Source organism: Macaca nemestrina, chromosome 1 (assembly GCF_043159975.1).
Source record: "Macaca nemestrina isolate mMacNem1 chromosome 1, mMacNem.hap1, whole genome shotgun sequence".
Lineage (NCBI taxonomy): Eukaryota > Metazoa > Chordata > Mammalia > Primates > Cercopithecidae > Macaca > Macaca nemestrina.
The window spans coordinates 78,851,332-78,874,234 of NC_092125.1; the positions used below are offsets into that span (position 1 = coordinate 78,851,332).

Genomic DNA, 22,903 nt, shown 5'->3' on the forward strand with positions numbered 1-22,903 from the left:
TAGTGCTACTTATATTAATAACAAGTTCATAAACTTTAAAATCTATATCTTATAGCAAAACCAAAGTAAGTACTGTTTGTGTTTATTCTTTATAATATGTTCTTGGAGACTTGGGGAAAATAATATTTTTTAAAAATAATGTTCAATTTTTTAAATTACCTTAGTTACACTTAAGCATTTTTTCTTATAAAATGACTTTTAAATGTTTAAATGGCTGATTTTACTACTCAGTGCTTATAAAATGATTTTATGAAAGTCATCAAATAATAAGCTACCATATTTGACTTTCTGGAAAAAATTACTTGGTTACATTAAAACCTAGAATCATCAGATTTGGGAATTTTGGTTTTATAGCTATATGTGAATCTTTTCTGCTCATATTACGTGTGAATTTTATCTGCTCGTGCCACAGTAAGGAAAAAAATAGGTTGAAATAAGAAGTCTAGATCCTCTGCAAATCTAACCCATAGAGCCCCACCCCTATTGTCAGCCTGGGAGTCTCTGGGCAGTGGTCACCTGATGAGGTGCCCCCTTGTTTCTCTTTGGGGTTCTCAGGGAGGTGAGTCTGGGGCGGGTTAGGTAGGCAGAGAGGAGGCTCAGGTGGAGTCAGAAGCCAAGGTAAAAACCCTGAAAGTGTTCTGAGGGGACTACCTGCTCAGACCAAGGGACCCCATGGAGTTCCATTTCTGTTGTCAGTCCTGGGTAGGCCCAGGCAGGGGTGGCATCCTTTCTGTGTCAGAGCGAGAGGCCCCCTAAGCCCTCACTCTGGATAATCACCCAGATTCCAGGCACATTCTCCTCTGCTGACCTGAGGGCCGCCACTCAGACCAAGGCCCACACCTCCCTGAGACCCCTGAGGAGGAATTAAGGGAATATGACTTCTGGCTCCCTCTGCCCAGGACCTCCAGGACTGCCCACGGTAAGGACCCTTTCTCTGATGTGACAAACTAGAATCAACAAGATATTTAATGAACATTCTACGTTTCCTACTGTCCACAGGCATCTGGTATTATTGAGGATTGGAACAGGCTTCTAAAAATTGGCTTGAAAAGGCTTGAAAATGAACAACTCGATTAACACATAGGTGAAGGATCTGAACAGACACCTCATCAAAGAAGTTATACAGATGGCAAATAAGCATGTGAAAAGATATTCCATATCATATGTCATCAGAGAAATGATAATTAAAACAATAATGAGATACTGCTACATACCTATTTGAATAGCAAAAGCCCAAAACACAGCACCAAATGCTGGCAAGGTTGTGGAGCAACAGGAACTCTCATCTGTTGCTGGTGGAAATGCAAATGGTACAGCCACTTTAGAAGAGAGTTTGGCAGTTTCTTACAAAACTACACATACCTTTCCATATGATCCAGCAGTTGCACTCCTTGGTATTTACCCAAGGAAGCTGAAAACTTACGTCCACACAGAAACTTGCACACAGATGTTTATAGCAGCTTTAGTCATAATGGTCATAACTTGGAAGCAACCAAGATGTCCCTCAGTAGGTGAATGGATGAGTAACCAGTGGTACATCTGGACAGCAGAATATAATTTAGCACTAAAGGGAAATAATCTATCAAGCTATGAAAAAAATTGGAGGAACCTTAAATGTGTATTACTAAGTAAAAGCCAATCTGAAAAGGCTACATGCTGTATGATTTCAAGTATATGACATTCTGGAAAAGGCAAAACTGGTAACAATAAAAAGATCAATGGTTGCCAGAGGTTAGGGAAAAGGGAGGGATGAATAGGTGGAACACATGATTTTCAGAGCGGTGTTAGTATTAGTCTATATAATACTAAAATGATGGGTACATGTCTAAACCCATAGAATGTATAGTAATAGCAAGAGTGAGCTGTAATGTAAATGTGAACTTCCAGTGATAATGATGTGTAGGTCCATTGATTATAACAAATGTACCTCTCTGGTTTGGGATGTTGATGGTGGGGGAGGCTCTGCATGTTTGGGGACAGGGGGTATATGAAAACTCTTTGTATTTCCTGCTCAATTTTGCTGTGAACCTAAAACTGCTATAAAAATAAAGTCTATTGTGTGTGTGTGTATCATAGATATGTATATGTATATATGTATATGTATATAAAATGACATCCGATGCTACTTTCTTTGACTTTTCCTGGTTCACATACCTGAGTAAGGCAATTTGGTCAGTGAATGCAGCTGTCCCTCTGTGGGTCAGATGCTCAGTTTTGACAAGCAGTCAGTAGCATGCTAATAACTAATTGGTTTTTAAAACCTGTTAGCCCTGTTTGGGAGGTGAAGAGTTCAAAACTCTGAGGAACACTTCTGGGTGAAGGCTGACTCCCATTGTCCAAGGCTGAAATAGCAAAATCATCAGTTACAGTGACTTGGAGCTCAAAGGGGCCATTAGGACTGTGGAGCACAAAGGTGGAGCAGACGAGGCTCAGAGTAGGCACTTTGAGAGTCATGAGATAAGGCTAGAGAGGTAAATAGGATCTTGATATTTTCCAGAGTCTGATAGCCAGTGTTCAAGGTTAGGGGTTTTATTCTAATGGCATTGAGAAACCACCAGTGGATGTTAACTAGTGGATAACGGATTGGAGGATGGGAGGATAGAAAAGATGTGTGGATAACAGATTGGAGGATGGGAGGGTAGAAAAGAGAGTCAGAATGGTTGTACCAAGACCAGTGGGATTCAATGTGACAATGGTGTCAATATGGATGGGTAGACATTGGTGGATTTGAAATAAATTGTGGAGGTGAGTAAAAATGTCTTAGTGATGCATCTGATATAGAAATTTTAAGAGATGGTGTTGTTAAGGATGATCCTAAAGTTTCAGTCATTAGGGTGCTCGACAGATACATGGAGCTAGGGAAAACCAGTATCAAATTTGGTGTGAGAACTCAAGTATTAGGTTTGAATTTCTGTGAGACAGCCAAGTGAAAACATTGAGTAGGTGTATATGGATTGGATATAAATGTTGGGATGAGAAAGTTAAATTTAGGTGTCAGCAACAAATCGATGATATTTGAAGCCATGATAAATCATTAGGAGAAACATGTATTTGAGAAGATAAAGGGGACTAAGGGCTGAACCCTGATGAGCTCCATGTTTAAAGGTTGAGTAGAGCAGGAGAGGTTTAGTGGAAGACTGAGAGGGGCCACTTAGGCAGGAGGATGGTCAGGAAGATGTGCTGTCAGAGCCAGAACAAGAGATGATCTCAAGTGTACTGAAGACCATGTGTACTGAGAGGTTAACCCACATGCTCTTTGTCCCAAATTTGAAATGAAAATGTGTTTCACAGTTACAGAAAGTACTTGTCTTGAACATGAATGAATCCACCTTTATATTTTATTTACTGGTAGGTAATTTTTAATTATTAAAATTGTAAGTATCATGGACTTTATAAAAATTTATTTATATGAATATACATATGCACACATACAGACTCCCTGGGTTTGTGTAGGAATTATAGAGAATAGCTAGTGAAAGCAAGCTTTTTCGTTGCAGGTAAGCCTTAAGTTATTTTATTTTAATTGGGGTGAACATTTATTAATGCATTTTTGCACATTTTATTTCTTTCCTTAAATTGTGGTAAAATATACCTAACAAAATTTACCATTTTAACCATTTTAAGTATACAATTCAGTGGCATTAAGGTGCATTTACATTGTTGTTCAGACATCACCATCAATCTCCAGAATGTTTTTCATCTTCCAAAACAGAAACTCTGTACTCATTAAACAGTAACCCGCCCAGTGCCCCATCCTTCCAGCCCCTGGCAACCATCATTCTACTTTACATCTCTATGAATTTGACGACTCCACTCTAGGTACCTTATATAAGCATAATCATACAGTGTTTGCCCTTTTGTGACTGGCTTATTTCACTTAGCATAATGTCCTTAAGGTTTATCCATGTTGTATCTATCATGTCTCAGAATCTCCTTCCTTTTTAAGGCTGAATAATATTCCATTGTTTGTATAGACCACATTTTGTTTATCTCTTCATCTGTTGATAGACTCTGGTTGCGGGGCTATTGTAAATAATGCTACTATGAACATGGGTGTACTAGTATCTGCTTGAGTCTCTGCTTTCAATTCTTTGGGTATATGACATATATCCAGAAGTGGAATTGCTAAATCATATGGTAATTCTATTTTTAATTTCTTTAGGAACTGCTATATATTGTTTTCATGGAGGCTTTATCGTTTGTCATTCCCATCAACACTGCAGAACTGTTCCAGTTTCTCCACATCCCCTCCAACATTTGCTATTTTCTGGGCAGAGTTGGGGGTTGGTTTTTGATAGCAGTCATCCTAATAGATGTGAGGTGGTACCTCTTTGTGGCTTTGATTTATATTTCCGTAATGATTAATAATGTTCAACATCTTTTTGTGTCCTTTTGACTATTGCGTATCTTTGCTGGAGAAATGTCACCTCTGAAAGCAGTAACTTTAGATTTTATTCTGATAAAATGCATATGTCTTAATATACTTTCAGAATATCACCAATTTTTGGTTCTCCTATTTTCTTGAACAAATTGCTTTATTTGGAATCTAACACATACTCAAAGACATAGAGAAAATAATACCAAATTATGCTTTTGAAAAACGTGCCCTATATTGTTTAAAAAGTAAAATGAAAAGCAGGGAAATTTTAACATTTGTGTTTCAAGTCACTTCTTTTCATTTTGTTTTTATATAAATTAGTAAATGCATTTTTATTGTTCTTTAAAGTTATTCTACAAATCTACCTAAAAACCTTACTGAATCTTTCATTAAAATGTCTGATCAGTCAGTAGAGATGACTTTAAAGAGTCAAACCTCTAAGGAAGGTGGTTTCTGGGTAAAAATCATATGAAAGAGCATTTAGTTTCATTTTCACAGTGTTTTTCTTTTGTAGCTTTTCATAAGGAGTGGTTAAATAATTGTAAGTTTTTTGCGTATAGTGTATTCACACACCACACACACACACACAGACCATTTGAGTTCATCTACTTAAAATTCTTTTAGAAACCAAGTCACAGCGAAGTTAATGTCATAGTCTAAGTTAACACAGCTTGTTTGCACAGAGTTGGGACTGAGAAAATACCTTGTTTCAGTTCATTACCAGAATCCTGTAGCATTTTATAAGCAGATTAATTTCTTCAAATAAATATTTTAATTGGCTTTCTGCTTGCTTGTTTTTTTTTTTTTTAACAGAAATATGTCTACCTGTTTTCTTTAACAGTTATTTCGAGAAGTACGAATAATGAAGATACTGAATCATCCTAATATAGGTATGAAATATATATATAAAATCAGCAATGAAGTGTTTTCCTTAATTTGAGGGTATTTGAAAAGACACAATTTTTTTTTTTTTTTTTTTTTTTGAGACGGAGTCTCGCTGTGTCGCCCAGGCTGGAGTGCAGTGGCACGATCTTGGCTCACTGCAAGCTCCGCCTCCCGGGTTCACGCCATTCTCCTGCCTTACCCTCCGAGTAGCTGGGACTACAGGCGCCCGCCACCACGCCCGGCTAGTTTTTTGTATTTTTAGTAGAAACGGGGTTTCACCATGTTAGCCAGGATGGTCTCGATCTCCTGACCTCGTGATCCACCCACCTCGGCCTCCCAAAGTGCTGGGATTACAGGCTTGAGCCACCGGGCCTCGCCTGAAAAGACACAATGTTTAAGGATAGTTTATTTAAGCAGAAGAAAAGTGATAACCTGAATGATAACCCAGGAAAGTGATACTTTGGGTAAAAATAGATTACAAAGAAGCTAACTGGAAGCTACAGATTGCTGTTTTCTGCTACCTTGCTATCTTCTGCTCTCCACTAAAATAATTGATACCATTTGGAATTAATGCATACAATTTTTTTTTAATTTCCTGATTAAATGTCTCCAAATTTAAAAGAAGAAAATGTCTTTCTGGCTGGGCATCGTGGCTTATGCCTGTAATCCCAGCACTTTGGGAGGCTGAGGCAGGTGGATTGCCCCAGTTCAGGAGTTTGAGACCACCCTGGGCAACATGGCAAAACTCTGTCTCAACAACAACAACAAAAAAAATACAAAAATTAGCCAGGTGTGATGGTGCACACCTGTAGGCCCAGCTACTCAGAAGGTTGAGGTGGGAGGATTACTTGAGCCTGGGAGGTGGAGGTTGCAGCGAGCCAAGATCGCACCACTGCACTCCAGCCTAAGCAACAGAGACCCTGTCTCAAAAAAAAAAAAAAAAAAAAAAAAAAAAAGTCTCTTAAGTGAGATTGCAGGTCATTTAGGTATTTATTTAAAAAAAAAAAATGACTTTCAAATATTTTGATACTATGCACTTGGGTTTGATCATAGTTTACAGGCAAAATAACTGCATTTTAAAGAAAATAAGTTGATTTCAATTTTAGTAAAATTTTTCAGTAAGTTCTGATTTCTCCCCATCTTTACAAATAAACTTATTGATTAGATATTATATGAAATCATTTGATTGTGAGAAGTAAAATCTTTTTAAAATCTGTTTTTTTAAAACACTTTTTTTTTGGCACATTTAAAAATCTTACTGTATATAGTTGTTAAAGTGCTTATTTGTGGTGACTTTCAACTACATAAATTTGATAATTTGGTAGTTTTTCTAACCAGAAACTTCTATAATATGACAGAAATACAGAAATTCTTTTGTTTCTGTACCAAAGATTGTTTAACATTTTATAATTGCTCACCGTAATATAACATAGTCTCTTTTTAAACTTCAGTTTAAAATTCTATTTTTCTGATTTTAAGAGTTCCTTTTATTACCTTATTGAAAAAGTAATGGCTTTTTAATCCTAGAAATTTAACTTTTTCAACTTAAAAAGTTGGTTCTAAATCACTTTGTGGTAAGTAGTTTTCTGTCATAGGAGTAATAATTTTTGAGAGACTTTTTGAACTTAAAATTGTGATTAATAATGTTTAGTAAATAGTCAAGTTTTCTACTAGTTTAGTATTGCCTTAGATTTTCTTAAAGCATATTCAATCTGTGCTAACAGTTATAGAGTTATATCTCTAATTTTTTTTTCAGTAAAATTGTTTGAAGTTATTGAAACAGAGAAGACTCTCTATTTAGTCATGGAATACGCGAGTGGGGGTAAGAATGAGGGTGATTGAAAAGTTCTCTTTGCTGAGACATACAGAAATATTAACACTTAAGGGTTCATTATAACATTTATGTCTTCAGTATTGTTAATGAATCTATTGTTTTATTTAAATGCCTTCAAATTACATCTTAAGAAAAATTCAGTGTTTACTTTTAAGACCTTTTGATCCTACATTATTATAAGTGGAATTTTTGGCTTATTTATAGTTTACTTAGGGACATTTTTTGAAAAGTTAAATTTGTATTGTCATCTTATAAATGTATTGATTCTCTTATCTAAATTTTATTATATCATATCATGATTAGAAACTCTTGGCTATCAGCAGGGCTCAAGTACAGAATGTATTTAATAAAATCTGTAATAAAAGCTTGTTCTAGGTCAGGCGTTTATTTCACTGATTGTTCACATATGACAGATTCTCAATATATATGCCTTTCCAAGATAATTCATAAAATGAATTAAATGTTTCCATTTAAACAAGTATTGATCTATATATTTTACATGTTAGAGGACTGAGTTGACAGGGAAATAGCAAGATGCATTTGTAGTAGAATATCACATATGTTTTGACTATCATGATGTCAAAAAAAGGAATGATTTTTAAACACTGATATATAATAGAAAATCACCTTCATCTCCTGCACTTTCCCTTAAACGAGAAATACGTCAGCTCAGAATCACTTTTCTCTTAGACTTAGGACTTCACTTTCTCAGAAATGGGTTGAAAATTTATGGAATTAATCATTTAATAAGTAAAAATAAAGAATACTTAAAGGGAGGTTTTAAGGGCTCAGGATTTAAGCAACTGAAGAAGAAAGAAGGCATCTGAAATTATTTGGCTGATTGATTTTTTGCTAATCGATAGAAAAACTTAGTGTTGAACTTATATTGAGCTCTTAGCTAATGAAATTTATAATTTTAGTGGTGATTCAGATTTTATGTGAACTAGAATAAAAAGGATTTATCTAGTCTGTAGCAACTAAGCTATATTTGTACTATCTCGTATTTCTTTTTTTTTTTTTTTTTTTTGAGACGGAGTCTTGTTCTGTTGCCCAGGCTGGAGTGCAGTGGCGCGATCTCAGCTCACTGTAAGCTCTGCTTCCTGGGTTCACTCCGTTCTGCTACCTCAGCCTCCCAACTAGCTGGAGCTGCAGGTGCCTGCCACCATGCCTGGCTAATTTTTTTGTATTTTTAGTAGAGATGGGTTTTCACTGTGTTCGCCAGGATGGTCTGTATCTCCTGACCTCATGATCTGCCCACCTCGGCCTCCTGAAGTGCTGGGGTTACAGGCGTGAGCCACTGCACCTGGCCTCGTATTTCTAAAAAGCTTTACTATAGATGTTAATATATTTAATTGCGTTTGCAGTTGTTTATACAGATTGAATGTTTTAGTCCTTTTTTTTTTTTTTGGCAAAGCTTTTGTAACCTGAAAAAATATTTCAGTGTAGGTTCTTTTACTTAACTTGAAAATCTATCATTAATGTTTATTATGATAGGCTTTTAAAAATTATATTAAAACAACCATGTAAATTTGCATAAAATGTGTATCTATAATAAAAGTAATGAATCTACAAATACCACATAATGAATTACTTCTTTATTTTTATGTCCTTCAGTTAGATTGCTGTAATAATCTGTCGCATAGGAACCCCGAATATTATTTTTAGTTTAGTTAGACTCTTTTCTTCCTTTTAGTGATGTAAAGTTTAGAGAAAGGAGCTAGATCCACTTTGATTTGGGAAATTATTATAGACTGCTAAAATTCTGTAGACACCCTTATGTTTTTATAAAGGCCCACTGCAAGACTGTGTTAATATTAATATGTGTACTGACTTAACGGTTAATGGTAAGTACAGTCAACTCTCTATTGGTGCTAATGAAGGGGAGTAATGGCTAGAGTAAGAGCATGTAAGGCCTTCACCACTCTCCTTCAGTAGCATATTTGGGAGGCACAGTGGGGAGTAGTGTAGAGAAATGGGTACAGGAATTCAGACCATACCAGCTAGTCTCATTAAATTCTGATTCCTGCAATAGGTTTTCTTTGAGTTTTGCAAGTTAGTGATTCTGTGACAAAAACCATCATGGTTCTGTGACAGTAAATCTAGAATCATTTTCTTGCCTTTTTAATCCATAAATGGCAAGGTGACTCTGGAAAATAAAACACTGAATATTTTTCCTCTGAAATTTCTAGTTGGTTTAGGATCAAACCTGACGTGTACACTAGAAAGGTAATGTGAATAAGAATTAAGTCAGACAACTGCCTCTTTGCCAAGAGTTGATTCTGGTTCACTAATGGAATGAAAATTTTCAGTGATTAGAAAATCAAATACATCTTTTTTTTTTTTTTATTTTGAACCATGTTTAATCCAAAGGAGCCTATTAAAAGTAGGTTTCAGGACTACTGTGAAATGATATGTTTATTCTTTCTTTTGTTCATTCAAACAACATTTATAAAATGCTTACCATATATCAGGTAATGTTCTAGGTGCTGGGAATACATGAGTGAGCAAAGACAAAGTCCCTGCCCTCAAGACGCTTACATTCTAGTTGGGGAAGTAAATCATACACAAACAATATATGATAAGTACAGGATTATGTCATGTAAATATCTGGGGTAAGTGTATTCTAGGCAGTACTTAAGAGTAGATCCAAATTTTTCGAACTCTTGTATATATCTTTCCCAGCCTAAACTCACATATCTAGAATTAACTACTGTGATGGGTTAACTAGAATTAACAACTATTACCATGTATCTAGAATTAACTACTATGATGAGTCAACTAGAGCATCCATTCATTTCTCTGTTCTCATCATCCCATTTAATCACTTAAATATGCTTAATATTATATAATATGCTGTCTAATATTGTAGATGTATTAGTTTCATGTGACATACATTCATTACGTATTTGGTTTTTAATATTTTATTTATATCCTAGGATTGATATTGCATATATATATATATATATATAATGTATCTGTATACCTAGGTACAAAAATGCCATTTATTGAGTGCTTACTATATGCCAGTTGCTGTGCTAAGCACATGCATTATTTCATTTAATACTTACAACAACCATGTGTGTAGGCAGTAGGTAGAAACTGAGTCTTAATGAACTTAAGAAATCTTCCTAATAATGTCTTTCAGTAGTACTTAGGGCTAAAACAAAATTCATACCAAAATTGGTCTGATTCTAAAGTCTGAGTTTTTGTTTTTACCACTTTGCTATACTTTACAAGAACACTTGAAGCCATTTTGTGAGTTTTTAATATACATGGATATCTATATGGTACAAATTATAAGGACACAAAAATAAATTTAACTCTTATACTAAGATATTTTATTTTTAAAATTGTGTCTCAAGTTTAATTTAGTTTTAAGCTATTACTAACTAGAGAAAAAGGAGAAAAACTTACAGACATGTAAAGTAATGGATCTAGTAGAAAATTTCTACGGCTTCTAGTTATTTTTAAATTATTTCACCAAACATTTATCTATCCACTTTGTGTTCTGCCATGGAGATGAAGATGCAAATTAAGTACAGATATTATGATGATGTTCAAGCAATTTACAGTTCATCTGGGGTAATAGAGATACACACACAAAAGATTTAATTCTGGATAATTTGTGGCTAACTACTGAAATGTATGAAATGAGTAGAGTGAGAATAAACACAGAGTATAGGAAAAGAAAGAAAGAAATCAATGTGGATGGAAGTAGTGAGATGAAATTTTATCCAGGCTACGTGACAGGAAGAATTTAAAAGAGCAATCCAACAAAAAACACGTAATCGTTTTGTTTGAAATGTAGGCCCCAAATACAAAGCCAAATTTAATTTTTGATTTCCCAGGCTGTGGCTTCCCTTTACTAGAATGAATAATAAAGAGTTGACTGTATTTTTACATAATACTTGAAAGCAGAAAGCAAGTTTCTTGGTTGTGTTTTTATGACTTATTTTTTAAAGAGTTTTGCTAAATCACAAACTGCTGCAGATACTCAATTTTATATGTAATTTTTTCCTTTTTTCTATTCATGTATTAGTTTGTAACTTACATAAACTAGCAGAAAATTGTGGGCCAAAAGTTTCTTTATAAACAAGGAAAAAACTTGACATTGCATATATTGTTAACCAAAAATCTATGTATATTTTACTACCTGCTTTACCTTTCTGATTCAGGTGAAGTATTTGATTACTTAGTTGCCCATGGAAGAATGAAAGAGAAAGAGGCCCGTGCAAAATTTAGGCAGGTATGGAAAGTAGTTTTCAACTTTGTTTTACTGATATTTGTAGTGATGTACAATGGACATTATTACAAACTGGACTTCACAGCACACGGTATTTTAAAAAGAAGAGTTCCTGCTTTCTTATATTTTTAAGGATGAAAAACTCCTAAAAAATAAACCTTTCTGAATTAAAATTTAAAGAGTTGCAGATGGTTATTTTTAGATTGTCATGAAGAGTAAATATTTATAGATGAGACTCACCCTGTTAACTCTCTGAGAGTCCTGGAAACATAGACTAGACGGACATAGAAAAAAAATAGTTAACCCTTTGAAGTCTTTATCCAATAATTATTATAAATTATTACTGGCTTTATATATACAGCATGTATGTGTACTATTTAAAGAGTATTGTATTATATTCTTTTAATTAAAGATGTTTTGGTGTTTAAACTCATTTTTGTAGATTTAAAGAATATGGTCAATTTTATTTAACCAAGTAGGCAAGAAACTTTGCAAAATGTGGCAGAGGAATATGGTAAGATACTCATATTTCCAGTTCAACTTGAATATGACTTATTACAGAAATAATAAAATAAGAAAAAATAAATTTAGAATTTTATTTTTAATTTTTAGAACTGAAGTGATTGAAATAAGCATACATATAAGTTACCATAGAAATAGCAAATTAATGAATTGTAAATTGTAAGCATACATATAAGTTACCATAGAAATAGCAAATTAGTGAATTGTAAATTGTTCATAAAATTTACTAAAATTTAAACGGACAATTTACTATATCCTAAACTTTTACTAAATTTAGAATTTTTAAAATGGCTCGCTACCTCTTCTGCCTGCATGAACACTTTAATTTTACAATTAAAGAGGTTCTGTAATCAATATGTTGGGAAAAGACCAAATACTGATATAAGTTCTTTCTCTAAGATATGTACATGTGTGTTAACATGTGAAACAAATAGAGAGAAGTCCTGAAAGGGAGGGGAAGAAAAAGCCTGTTTAACTTGTAACATGGCATTCTCCAAATTGACCATGAAATGAGTGTGTGTGTTTTGTGAAACCTCTGTTATTAATATCTCACAGAATTATTGCTTTTTGGAACACAATTTGTGAAATGCTTTATACCAAAGATGTGCATAGCCCTTTTATTTGGGATAGATTCCTAGAAATATTCATGTTAAAATAGCTGAACATAAAGACAACTGGTAATAAGGAAAACAACATTAAGAAACTGAATGGCATCCAACCACGTACTGTTAACTTATTTTCTATCCTGGGATGGAAGTTCAAGCTTACCCTTAAATAAAGTATTACACACATCATTTTTTTTATTTTTCTATTTTTTATTTTTCTTCCTTTTTAAATTATACTTTAAGTTCCAGGGTACATGTGCACAACATGCAGGTTTGATACATAGGTATACATGTGCCATATTGGTGTGCTGTACCCATCAACTCATTATTTACATTAGGTATTTCTCCTAAGGCTATCCCTCCCCCAGCCCCCCACCCCACGACAAGCCCCGGTGTGTGATGTTCCCCACCCTGTATCCAAGTGTTCTCATTGTTCAATCCCCACCTATGAGTGAGAATATGCAGTGTTTGGTTTTCTGTCCTTGTGATAGTTTGCTGAGAATGATGGTTTCCAGCTTCATCCATGTCCCTGCAAAGGACATGAACTCATCCTTTTTTATGACTGTGTAGTATTCTGTGGTGTATATGTGCCACATTTTCTTAATCCAGTCTATCATTGATGGACATTTGGGTTGGTTCCAAGTCTTTGCTGTTGTGAATAGTGCCACAATAAACAGACGTCTGCATGTGTCTTTATAATAGCATGATTTATAATCCTTTGGGTGTATACCCAGTAATGGGATTGCTGGGTCAAATGGTAGTTCTAGTTCTAGATCCTTGAGGAATTGCCACACTGTCTTCCACAATGGTTGAACTAATTTATACTCCCACCAACAGTGTAAAAGCATTCCTATTTCTCCACATCCTCTCCAGCATCTGTTGTTTCCTGCCTTTTTAGTGATTGCCATTCTAACCATTCTAACTGGTGTGAGATGGTATCTCATTGTGGTTTTGATTTGCATTTCTCCGATGGCCAGTGATGAGCATTTTTTCATGTGTCTGTTGGCTGCATAGATGATTGTTTTGAGAAGTGTTCTTTGCCTACTTTTTGATGGAGTTGTTTGTTTTTTTCTTGTAAATTTCTTTGAGTTCTTTGTAGATTCTGGATATTAGCCCTTTGTAAGATGGGTAGATTGCAAAAATTTTCTCCCATTCTGTAGGTTGCCTGTTCATTCTGATGGTAGCTTCTTTTGCTGTGCAGAAGCTCTTTAGTTTAATTAGATCCCATTTGTCTATTTTGACTTTTGTTGTCATTGCTTTTGGTGTTTTAATCATGAAGTCCTTGCCTATGCCTATGTCCTGAATGGTATTGCCTAGATTTTCTTCTAGGGCTTTGATGGTTTTAGGTCTAACATTTAAGTCTTTAATCCATCTTCAATTAATTTTTGTATAAGGTGTAAGGAAGGGATCCAGTTTCACCTTTCTACATATGGCTAGCCAGTTTTCCCAGCACCATTTATTAAATAGGGAATCCTTTCCCCATTTCTTGTTTTTGTCAGGTTTGTCAAAGATCAGATGATTGTAGATGTGTGGTGGTATTTTTGAGGCCTCTATTCTGTTCCATTGGTCTATATCTCTGTTTTGGTACGAGTACCATGCTGTTTTGGTTACTGTAGCCTTATAGTATAGTCTGAAGTCAGGTAGCATGATGCCTCTAGCTTTGTTCTTTTTGCTTAGGATTATCTTGGCAATGCAGGCTCTTTTTTGGTTCCATATGAATTTTAAAGTAGTTTTTTCCAATTCTGTGAAGCAAGTCATTGGTAGCTTAATGGGGATGGCATTGAATCTATAAATTACTTTGGACAGTATGGCCATTTTCGTGATATTGATTCTTCCTATCCATGAGCATGGAATATTCTTCCATTTGTTTGTGTACTCTTTTATTTCATTGAGCAATGGTTTATAGTTCTTGAAGAGGTCCTTCACATCCCTTGTAAGTTGGATTCCTAGGTATTTTATTCTCTTTGTAGCAATTGTGAATGGAAGTTCATTTATGATTTGGCTCTCTGTTTGTCTGTTATTGGTGTAGACGAATGCTTGTGATTTTTTGCACATTGATTTTGTATCCTGAGACTTTGCTGAAGTCGCTTATCAACTTAAAGAGATTTTGGGCTGAGACGATGGGGTTTTCTAAATATACATTCATGTCATCTGCAAACAGGGACAACTTGACCTCCTCTTTTCCTAATTGAATACCTTTATTTCTTTCTCTTGCCAGATTGCCCTGGCCAGAACTTCCAACACTATGTTGAATAGGAGTGGTGAGAGAGGGCATCCTTGTGTTGTGTCAGTTTTCAAAGGGAATGCTTCCAGTTTTTGCCCATTCAATATGATATTGGCTGTGGGTTTGTCATAAATAGCTCTTAGTATTTTGAGATACATTCCATCAATACCTAGTTTATTGAGAGTTTTTAGCATGAAGGGCTGTTGAATTTTGTTGAAGGCCTTTTCTGCATCTGTTGAGATAGTCATGTGATTTTTGTTGTTGGTTGTTTATGTGATGGATTACATTTATTGATTTGCATATATTGAACCAGCCTTGCATCCCAGGAATGAAGCCCACTTGATCACGGTGGATAAGCTTTTTGATGTGCAGCTGGATTTGGTTTGCCAGTATTGTGTTGAGGATTTTTGCATCAATGTTCATCAGGGATATTGGTGTAAAATTCTCTTTTTTTGTTGTGTCTCTGCCAGGCTTTGGTATCAGGATGATGTTGGCCTCATAAAATGAGTTAAGGAGGATTCCCTCTTTTTCTCTTATTGGAATAGTTTCAGAAGGAGTGGTACCAGCTCCACTTTGTACCTCTGGTAGAATTCGGCTGTGAATCCTTCTGGTCCTGGACCTTTTTTGGTTGGTAGGCTATTAATTATTGCCTCAATTTCAGAGCCTGTTTTTGTCTATTCAGAGATTCAACTTCTTCCTGGTTAAGTCTTGGGAGAGTGTATGTGTCCAGGAATTTGTCCATTTCTTCTAGATTTTCTAGTTTATTTGCATAGAGGTGTTTATAGTTTTCTCTGATGGTAGTTTGCATTTCTGTGGGATTGATGGTGATATCCCCTTTATCATTTTTCATTGCATCTATTTGATTCTTCTCTCTTTTCTTCCTTACTAGCCTTGCTAGCAGTCAATCAATTTTGTCTATCTTTTCAAAAAACCAGCTCCTATATTCATTGATTTTTTGAAGGGTTTTTTGTGTCTCTATCTCTTTCAATTCTGCACTGATCTTAGTTATTTCTTGCCTTCTGCTAGCTTTGGAATGTGTTTGCTCTTGCTTCTCTAGCTCTTTTAATTGTGATGTTAGGGTGTCGATTTTAGATCTTTCCTGCTTTCTCTTGTGGACATTTAGTGCTATAAATTTCCCTCTATACATGACTTTATATGTGTCCCAGAGATTCTGGTACATTGTGTCTTTGTTCTCATTGATTTCAAAGAACATCTTTATTTCTGCCTTCATTTTGTTATTTACCCAGTAGTCATTCAGGAGCAGGTTGTTCAGTTTCCATTTAATTGTGCGGTTTTCAGTGAGTTTCTTAATCCTGATTTCTAATCTGATTGCACTGTGGTCTGAGAGATAGTTTGTTGTGATTTCTGTTCTTTTACATTTGCTGAGGAGTGCTTTACTTCCAACTGTGTGGACAATTTTGGAATAAGTGTGATGTGGTGCTGAGAAGAATGTATATTCTGTTGATTTGGGGTGGAAAGTTCTGTAGATGTCTGAAACCTACTTCTGTCAACTCGTCAAAGTTATTCTCCATCCAGCTTTATTCCATTGTTGGCGAGGAGCTGCGATCCTTTGGAGGGGACGAGGCGTTTTGATTTTTAGAGTTTTCAGCTTTTCTGCTCTGGTTTCTCCCCATATTTGTGGTTTTATCTACCTTTGGTCTTTGATGTTGGTGACCTACAGATGGCGTTTTGGTGTAGATTACCTTTTTGTTGATGTTGATGCTATTCCTTTCTGTTTGTCAGTTTTCCTTCTAACAGTCAGGTCCCTCAGCTGCAGGTCTGTTGGAGTTTGCTGGAGTTCTCCTCCAGACCCTGTTTGCCTGGGTATCACCAGTGGAGGCTGCAGAACGCAAATATTGCTACCTGATCTTTCTTCTGGAAACTTCATCCCAGAGGGGCAGCTGCCTATATGAGGTGTCTGTCAGCCCCTACTGGGAGGTGTCTCCCAGTTAGGCTACACGGGGGTCAGGGACCCACTTGAGGAGGCAGTCTGTCCTTTCTCAGAGCTTAGACGCTGTGCTGGGAGAACCACTGCTCTCTTCAGAGCTGTCAGACAGGGACGTTTAAGTCTGCAGAAGTTGCCTGCTACCTTTTGTTCAGCTATGCCCTGCCCACAGAGGTGGAGTCTGGAGGCAGTAGGCCTTGTTGAGCTGCAGTTGGCTCCACCTAGTTCAAGCTTCCTGGCTGCTTTGTTTACCTACTCAAGCCTCAGCATTTGCGAATGCCCCTCCCTCAGCCAGGCTGCTGCCTCACAGATGGATCTCAGACTGCTGCACTAGCAGTGAGCAAGACTCCATGGACGTAGGACGTGCCATGCCAGGCATGGGAGAGAATCACCTTGTCTGCTCGTTGCTAAGACCTTGGAAAAGCGCAGTATTTGGGCGGGGAGTGTCCCGTTTCTTCAGGTAGTCTGTCATGGCTTCCCTTGGTTAGAAAAGGGAAATACTCCAACCCCTTGTGCTTCCCAGGTAAGGCAACTCCCTGCCCTGCTTCAGCTCGCCCTCTGTGGGCTGTACCCACTGTCCAACCAGTCCCAATGAGATGAACCAGGTACCTCCATTGGAAATGCAGAAATCACCCGTCTTCTGCATCGATCACGCTGGGAGCTACAGACCGGAACTGTTCCTATTCAGCTGTCTTGACATGTATTTATTTATTTATTTATTTATTTATTTATTTATTTATTGAGACAGAGTCTTGCTCTGTCACCCAGGCTGGAGTGCAGTGGTGCTATCTCGTCTCACTGCAACCTCCACCTCCTGGGTTCAAGTGATTCTCCTACCTCAGCCTCCCAAGTAGCTGGGATTACAGGCACAGAACACCACTCCCAGCTAATTTTTGTATTTTTAGTAGAGAAGGGGTTTCACCATGTTGGCCAGGCTGGTCTTGAACTCCTGACCTCAGGTGATCTGTCCACCTCAGCCTCCCATAGTGCTGGGATTACAGGTGTGAGCCACTGCACACAGCCACACACATCATTTTATATATTATTCATTTAATATCAGTCACAGTAGCTTTTGTTAGTAGCAGACCAGCAAGAAAGTTCCAGTTTGCATTAAATATTCCCATTGGAATCCTAATGTATATTTTAGAGATTATTGCTACTTACTCTTACTTTTTTAGGCACCTTGTTTTACTTATTTTTTGGTAGATGTAGAAAATTGTATGGGGTACTATATGGAATTAGAGAAGTTGGAAATGCCTGCTATTTTAAAGAGCTTTCCAACTTTGCTGGTAAGCGAGAGCAGGATAGGAGGTTGGGACATAGATATTTTTACAGATACAAATAATTACTAAAATTGGCATGGTTTTTTAAATAAAATCTGTAATATTTTGAAATCATCTTCATATTCTTTACATTGCAGAGACTGAATGCCCAATGAATGCTATTTAAATTGTAAAACAATGGGAAATATTTTATTTATAATTTATTTATTTACTGTAAATTTTAAATGTATTTAGTATCTATATATGTTTTCCCAAAACTAAAAAAGTTACTAAGTCTCATTTTTAGAAACCAGAGATATGTAAACATACATACACATATGCACACACGTACATTATTTTGTAGTTACCTGACTAAAGGTAAATTTACACTTAAATTTATTTTTGAGGAGCTTATTTTTGTTTATGGATTTGATTTAAACTCTTACGGACTTAATGAATATACATTTACTTTTATTTTCTTTTTTATTTTAACAGTGAAAGAAAGTATGTGTTAATACTGTGTCAACAAGGATAAATGTATATACGTCCTTGACCTTACTCTTAGAAATACTGAAGACACTAGGACAGTTTAAGACCACTTAGCAGCCATTACCCATACAATGCTTTTACAAAATTCCTTAAGACTTGAGCCTACAAAAAAAAAAAAAAAAATCATAATATTGATTCAATTCTTGTAATATCAAGTCTACCACTTCAAGCATGGGGATTCCTGACCCACTTATAAGTATTAATAATTGCAAAGTAACCCTGATAACTCCACCTCAATGGAAAACACTGATGTGTGTGGTCTTACCGTCAGTTCCCAGCTGCCTATAAATCATGTTTTCAAGATCCATTAATAGAAGGCTCATAGGGAAGTTCCTATATCCTATTTATGGAAGTACAGAATGTTTTGAGATTGGAAGGTCTAGCTGTAAAATAATGCAGTAAAAATTGGGCTTGTGGAGGGGGATTCTTGCAGTGAGTCAGAAGGCAGAACTTCTTTCATGGCAGAAATTGTTCCCTGCTAAGCAATTGTGTTAATACTATAATAAACCACCACATTTGACTGATAGCTCAGACTTCATAGAGTTTGGGGAGAACACATGCTTAATGCAGAGGATTCTTCGTAATTATCTTTCCATTCTTGATGCTTTGAGGCTTAGGAAATGTTTGATTCCAGAAGTAAATATAGAACTGTTTTCATAGAGACCATTCTGTCTGACATGAGTTGCATGGCCTCTGATCATGTTTGATAACCAAATTATTATCTGTCGCATACCTTCAGTGGATCATACAAACGTGCCTAATAAAAGATAATGTCATTATCAGCAAATTTCTGTCACCCGTGATACAAAATAATCTTATAATACGAACATACTATAACCTATATAGTATGTCTAATAAAATATACATATAAATGTATATGTCTTTTGGCTAATGAACGTAATTTAGTGAAAATTGGGTATTAGAATTTTGAAACATATTGCTTAAGAAAACTAATACTACAAATGTTCATCATTAGATCCTTCTGTGTTTTTGGGAATCATACTTCAAATTGATTATAATCATTCCCAGTCACCCTGCCTAAGAACATCTAGTGGTTCTGTAGTACCTGCCTAGTTTTGACTTTTACCAACCTATTTGTCAAGATTTGACTCCCACTGTCACCATTTTTCCACCTCCTTTTCTTTAAATGATTTTTTGTTTGGTTTGGTTTTCTGGGGTTTTTTGTTTGTTTGATTGGTTGGTTGGTTTGTTGGTCTTTTTGTTTGTTTGTTGTGTTTGAGACAGGGTCTCACTCTGTTATCCAGGTAGGTGTGCAGTGGTGTGAGCATGGCATACTGCAGCCTCAACCTCCTAGGCTCAAGAAATCCTCCTGCCTCAGCCACCTGTGTAGCTGGGACCACAGGTGCACACCACCACACCTAGCTAATATTTTTATTTTTTGTAGAGATGAGGTCTCACTGTGTTGTCCAGGCCTGGTCTTGAACTCCTGGCCTCAAGTGATCATCCTCCCACTTCAGCCTCCCAAAGTGCTGAGATTACAGGCATGAATCCTACCTGCTTTTCAAATAAACAGTTCCCCTGTCATTAATGCATTTCACCACCTCCCCATCTCCAGATCTCCACATTTTAAAATATTTCTGTCCTTCAAGGATGGCTTAGAGCAAATATCACCTCCTTCAGGAAGCATTTCCAACTGAAATTATTCTTTATTTTTTATGATACTCTTTTAAAAAGGTAGAGTTCTATGATTTTACCTTGTATTATAGGGGAATAATATATACCTCTCTATATACAATATATAGAAAGGTAATAATATATATCTCTATATATAATATATACCTCCATAATACAAGGTATATAGAGAATATATACCTTATTTTCTCTTCTTAATCAGATTGTAAGCGCCTTAAGGACAAAGTCCAATTAGTATTCATTTTTGTATTTGCCTAGCAACCAGCACATTTTCTTGCACATAGCAGGTACTCAATAAACTGTTGAATCAAAATGAATTAAATGGAATTGTATATTACTCATTGTGTGTTGATTATTTTGTTTTGAATTCATGTTTTCTCTCTCTTCAAACCATTTTAATATACATTAGAATAATTTTACAATACTGAAATATCAGTTCACTTCTACTTTGAAGGTTTTTTTTCCCACCTATATTCCTATTAGCATGGTCATACTTCACATCACCTTTATACTTGAAAAAAAAATCTCATTTTTGTCTCCATTTGTAAATGCCTAACATTCAAACTGTTTTTATATTTAACTGAATTCACAGAATTGAATGTTCTGATGTACATTAAAATGACTGTCCTTCTATTCATCAGATGTAATTATATGTAAAAAATAGTTCTTAATTGATTGCTATCAGATTCTATTTCTGTATTTTATGTAATAAAGAACTATCATAGAATTGTTTATAATCTATTTCTGTCATACTTTTGGCCTTTAAACTGTTGGGTTCCTCCTGTTTAGTCCTTGTCTCCAAAGAGCTCTGTGTGATGGTTAAAAATTATGGCTGCATACAAAATCAAGTTACAGGCATAGAATACTTGACCTGACTGAATTAGTGACAGGTTTAAGATTGAATTTCATTTTTCCCTCTTTTCTATTGCTGATCACTTTTCTTTTTAAGGCTCAAAAACTTTCCTTTCTCTTTATATATGAATAAATAAATATAGGTATTGCTAAATACCTCATCGATAAGTTCTTAGTGAATTGGCCTCACTAAAGAAACATGCCTTGAACACATTTGTTGTAATTCCTAGAATAGAGTTTTGCTTTTTTAACTTGAGACAATTATCTTAAAATAGTAATTCATGTGTGTCAAAGCTTTTATTTCAACACTATAGTAAACCATTTGACCAAAACTATAAATTGTACACATTCAGTCACATAAACAGAGAACTATAAATGATCCATATGACATCTTCACAGCCTCTGACAGAGAAATATTTTATTGTATTTTAGTAAGAGAATATTATTTTTCCAAATTTTCTGCACTTAACAGCGAAAATTTCATCGCTTTAATGTGTATAGTTTTCTGAACTAAAGACATAGCATATTTATTAAATACTACCTTGAAATCCAAGTTAGTAATTTATCTAAATTGGAGATGATTATTGGGGAAAATTTTTTTTAATAGTTTGACTCTTTTATCCAAATATTTATTCCAGATTGTATCTGCTGTACAGTATTGTCATCAAAAGTGCATTGTTCACCGTGATCTTAAGGTAAGCTTCTGATTGTAATTTTTTAAAAAATCTTTATTATTAACGTATGTTTAATAATAATATTAGAGCTGTCTTATTGCCTAACTGTGCTACTAGACACTATACAAGTAGTTAGTTTTTGATTCTCACAGCAGCTTTATGAAAGGTAATATTTTCACTGAGCAAATGAAGAAAATATAAGTGAGAAGTTATCTAGCTTTAGAGGTTAGAGGATTTGATTCACTATTAATTAGTTTGCTTTAATTGCATAGATATGGAACTTTATTCCCAGCCAAAAGTGTGGGACCTCAGACAGAAGAAAAGTCAGAGCACAGACCCATGTTTCCCTTACATAAGAGACAGTATTCACACTCTGCCTTAAAGCTCAAAGAACTAAGGAAAGTTTTAAAACATTTTTATGAACACTAAATGCGTATAATAGTATAAATGAGCATACTTTGGAATAAGAAATGTGTAGTTAGTCAATAAATGGTTGTTCCACATAGATTGTTTAAAAAATGAAAGTGGAAGGACCCTGGGCTAAAATGTTTACATGTTTTTTTCCTTTTTTCTCTAATCTTCCAAATTTAATTTTCATTGTCCTGTACGTAAGAGTCTTATTTTTCTTTTTCACTTTTTTCCTCATCACCTTTATCAACTACTTGTACCAGTTTGGGTTATGTTTGAATATATTATCCTAAACAGTTGTCAAAAGTCAAGTCTAATTCCGTATTTTAGCTTCATTTTTCAGAGCTTATGAATTTTCTGTTGCTCCCAATTTTTCTATTTCTTGATTTCCTTCCTTGGCTATTTTAAGGGGAATCACTTCCATGACGAATGAGAAAGAAAAGAACTGTTCCCCTGCTTCTGTGTTTAACTCCCAGTTTATCATCTCATTTCTTATATGAAAAAAATCTGCAAAAAATAATAATGTTCAAAACCTTGTGTTTTCCCTCCAGTCCAGTAGAGAGAGTTTTTCTATACACTCCTGGAAGGAGACCTCAGAACCCCTTGCAGCTCTTCTCTTCTGAGGCAGCTTGGATACTTTGATATCCATCCAGACATTTTTAGAGAAAGTCCAGCTTGCTCAAAAACAGCTTCAGAAATTTACAGTGACCAGGCCCTTACATCAGAACATCAAAATAACCTGGTTTTGTCACAGTTCAAAAATGTTACAATCTATTATAAATTTTTCCAAATGTATGTGCTTTTATAGTATTTATGTAATAAATGATACCCCATTTTTATTGTATATTTTGGGTTCTAGGTGTATCTGC

At 35.4% G+C, this 22,903-nt stretch overlaps 1 protein-coding gene across 6 annotated transcripts in view; it reads left to right on the forward strand.

The window, feature by feature from the left end:
• LOC105493485 (microtubule affinity regulating kinase 1) overlaps positions 1-22,903 on the forward strand; it is a 143,022-nt gene that overhangs the window by 71,371 nt on the left and 48,748 nt on the right. For 5 of the 6 annotated variants that reach the window (XM_011761160.3, XM_011761162.3, XM_011761161.3 and 2 more), the window contains exons 4-7: positions 5,220-5,268; positions 7,020-7,085; positions 11,273-11,343; positions 21,591-21,647. In XM_011761160.3, coding sequence (XP_011759462.1) covers positions 5,220-5,268; positions 7,020-7,085; positions 11,273-11,343; positions 21,591-21,647 — 243 coding nt within the window. Of the gene's footprint in view, positions 1-781; positions 920-5,219; positions 5,269-7,019; positions 7,086-11,272; positions 11,344-21,590; positions 21,648-22,903 lie in introns of those variants that run through there. The other variant, XM_011761165.3, reaches the window with a different exon arrangement.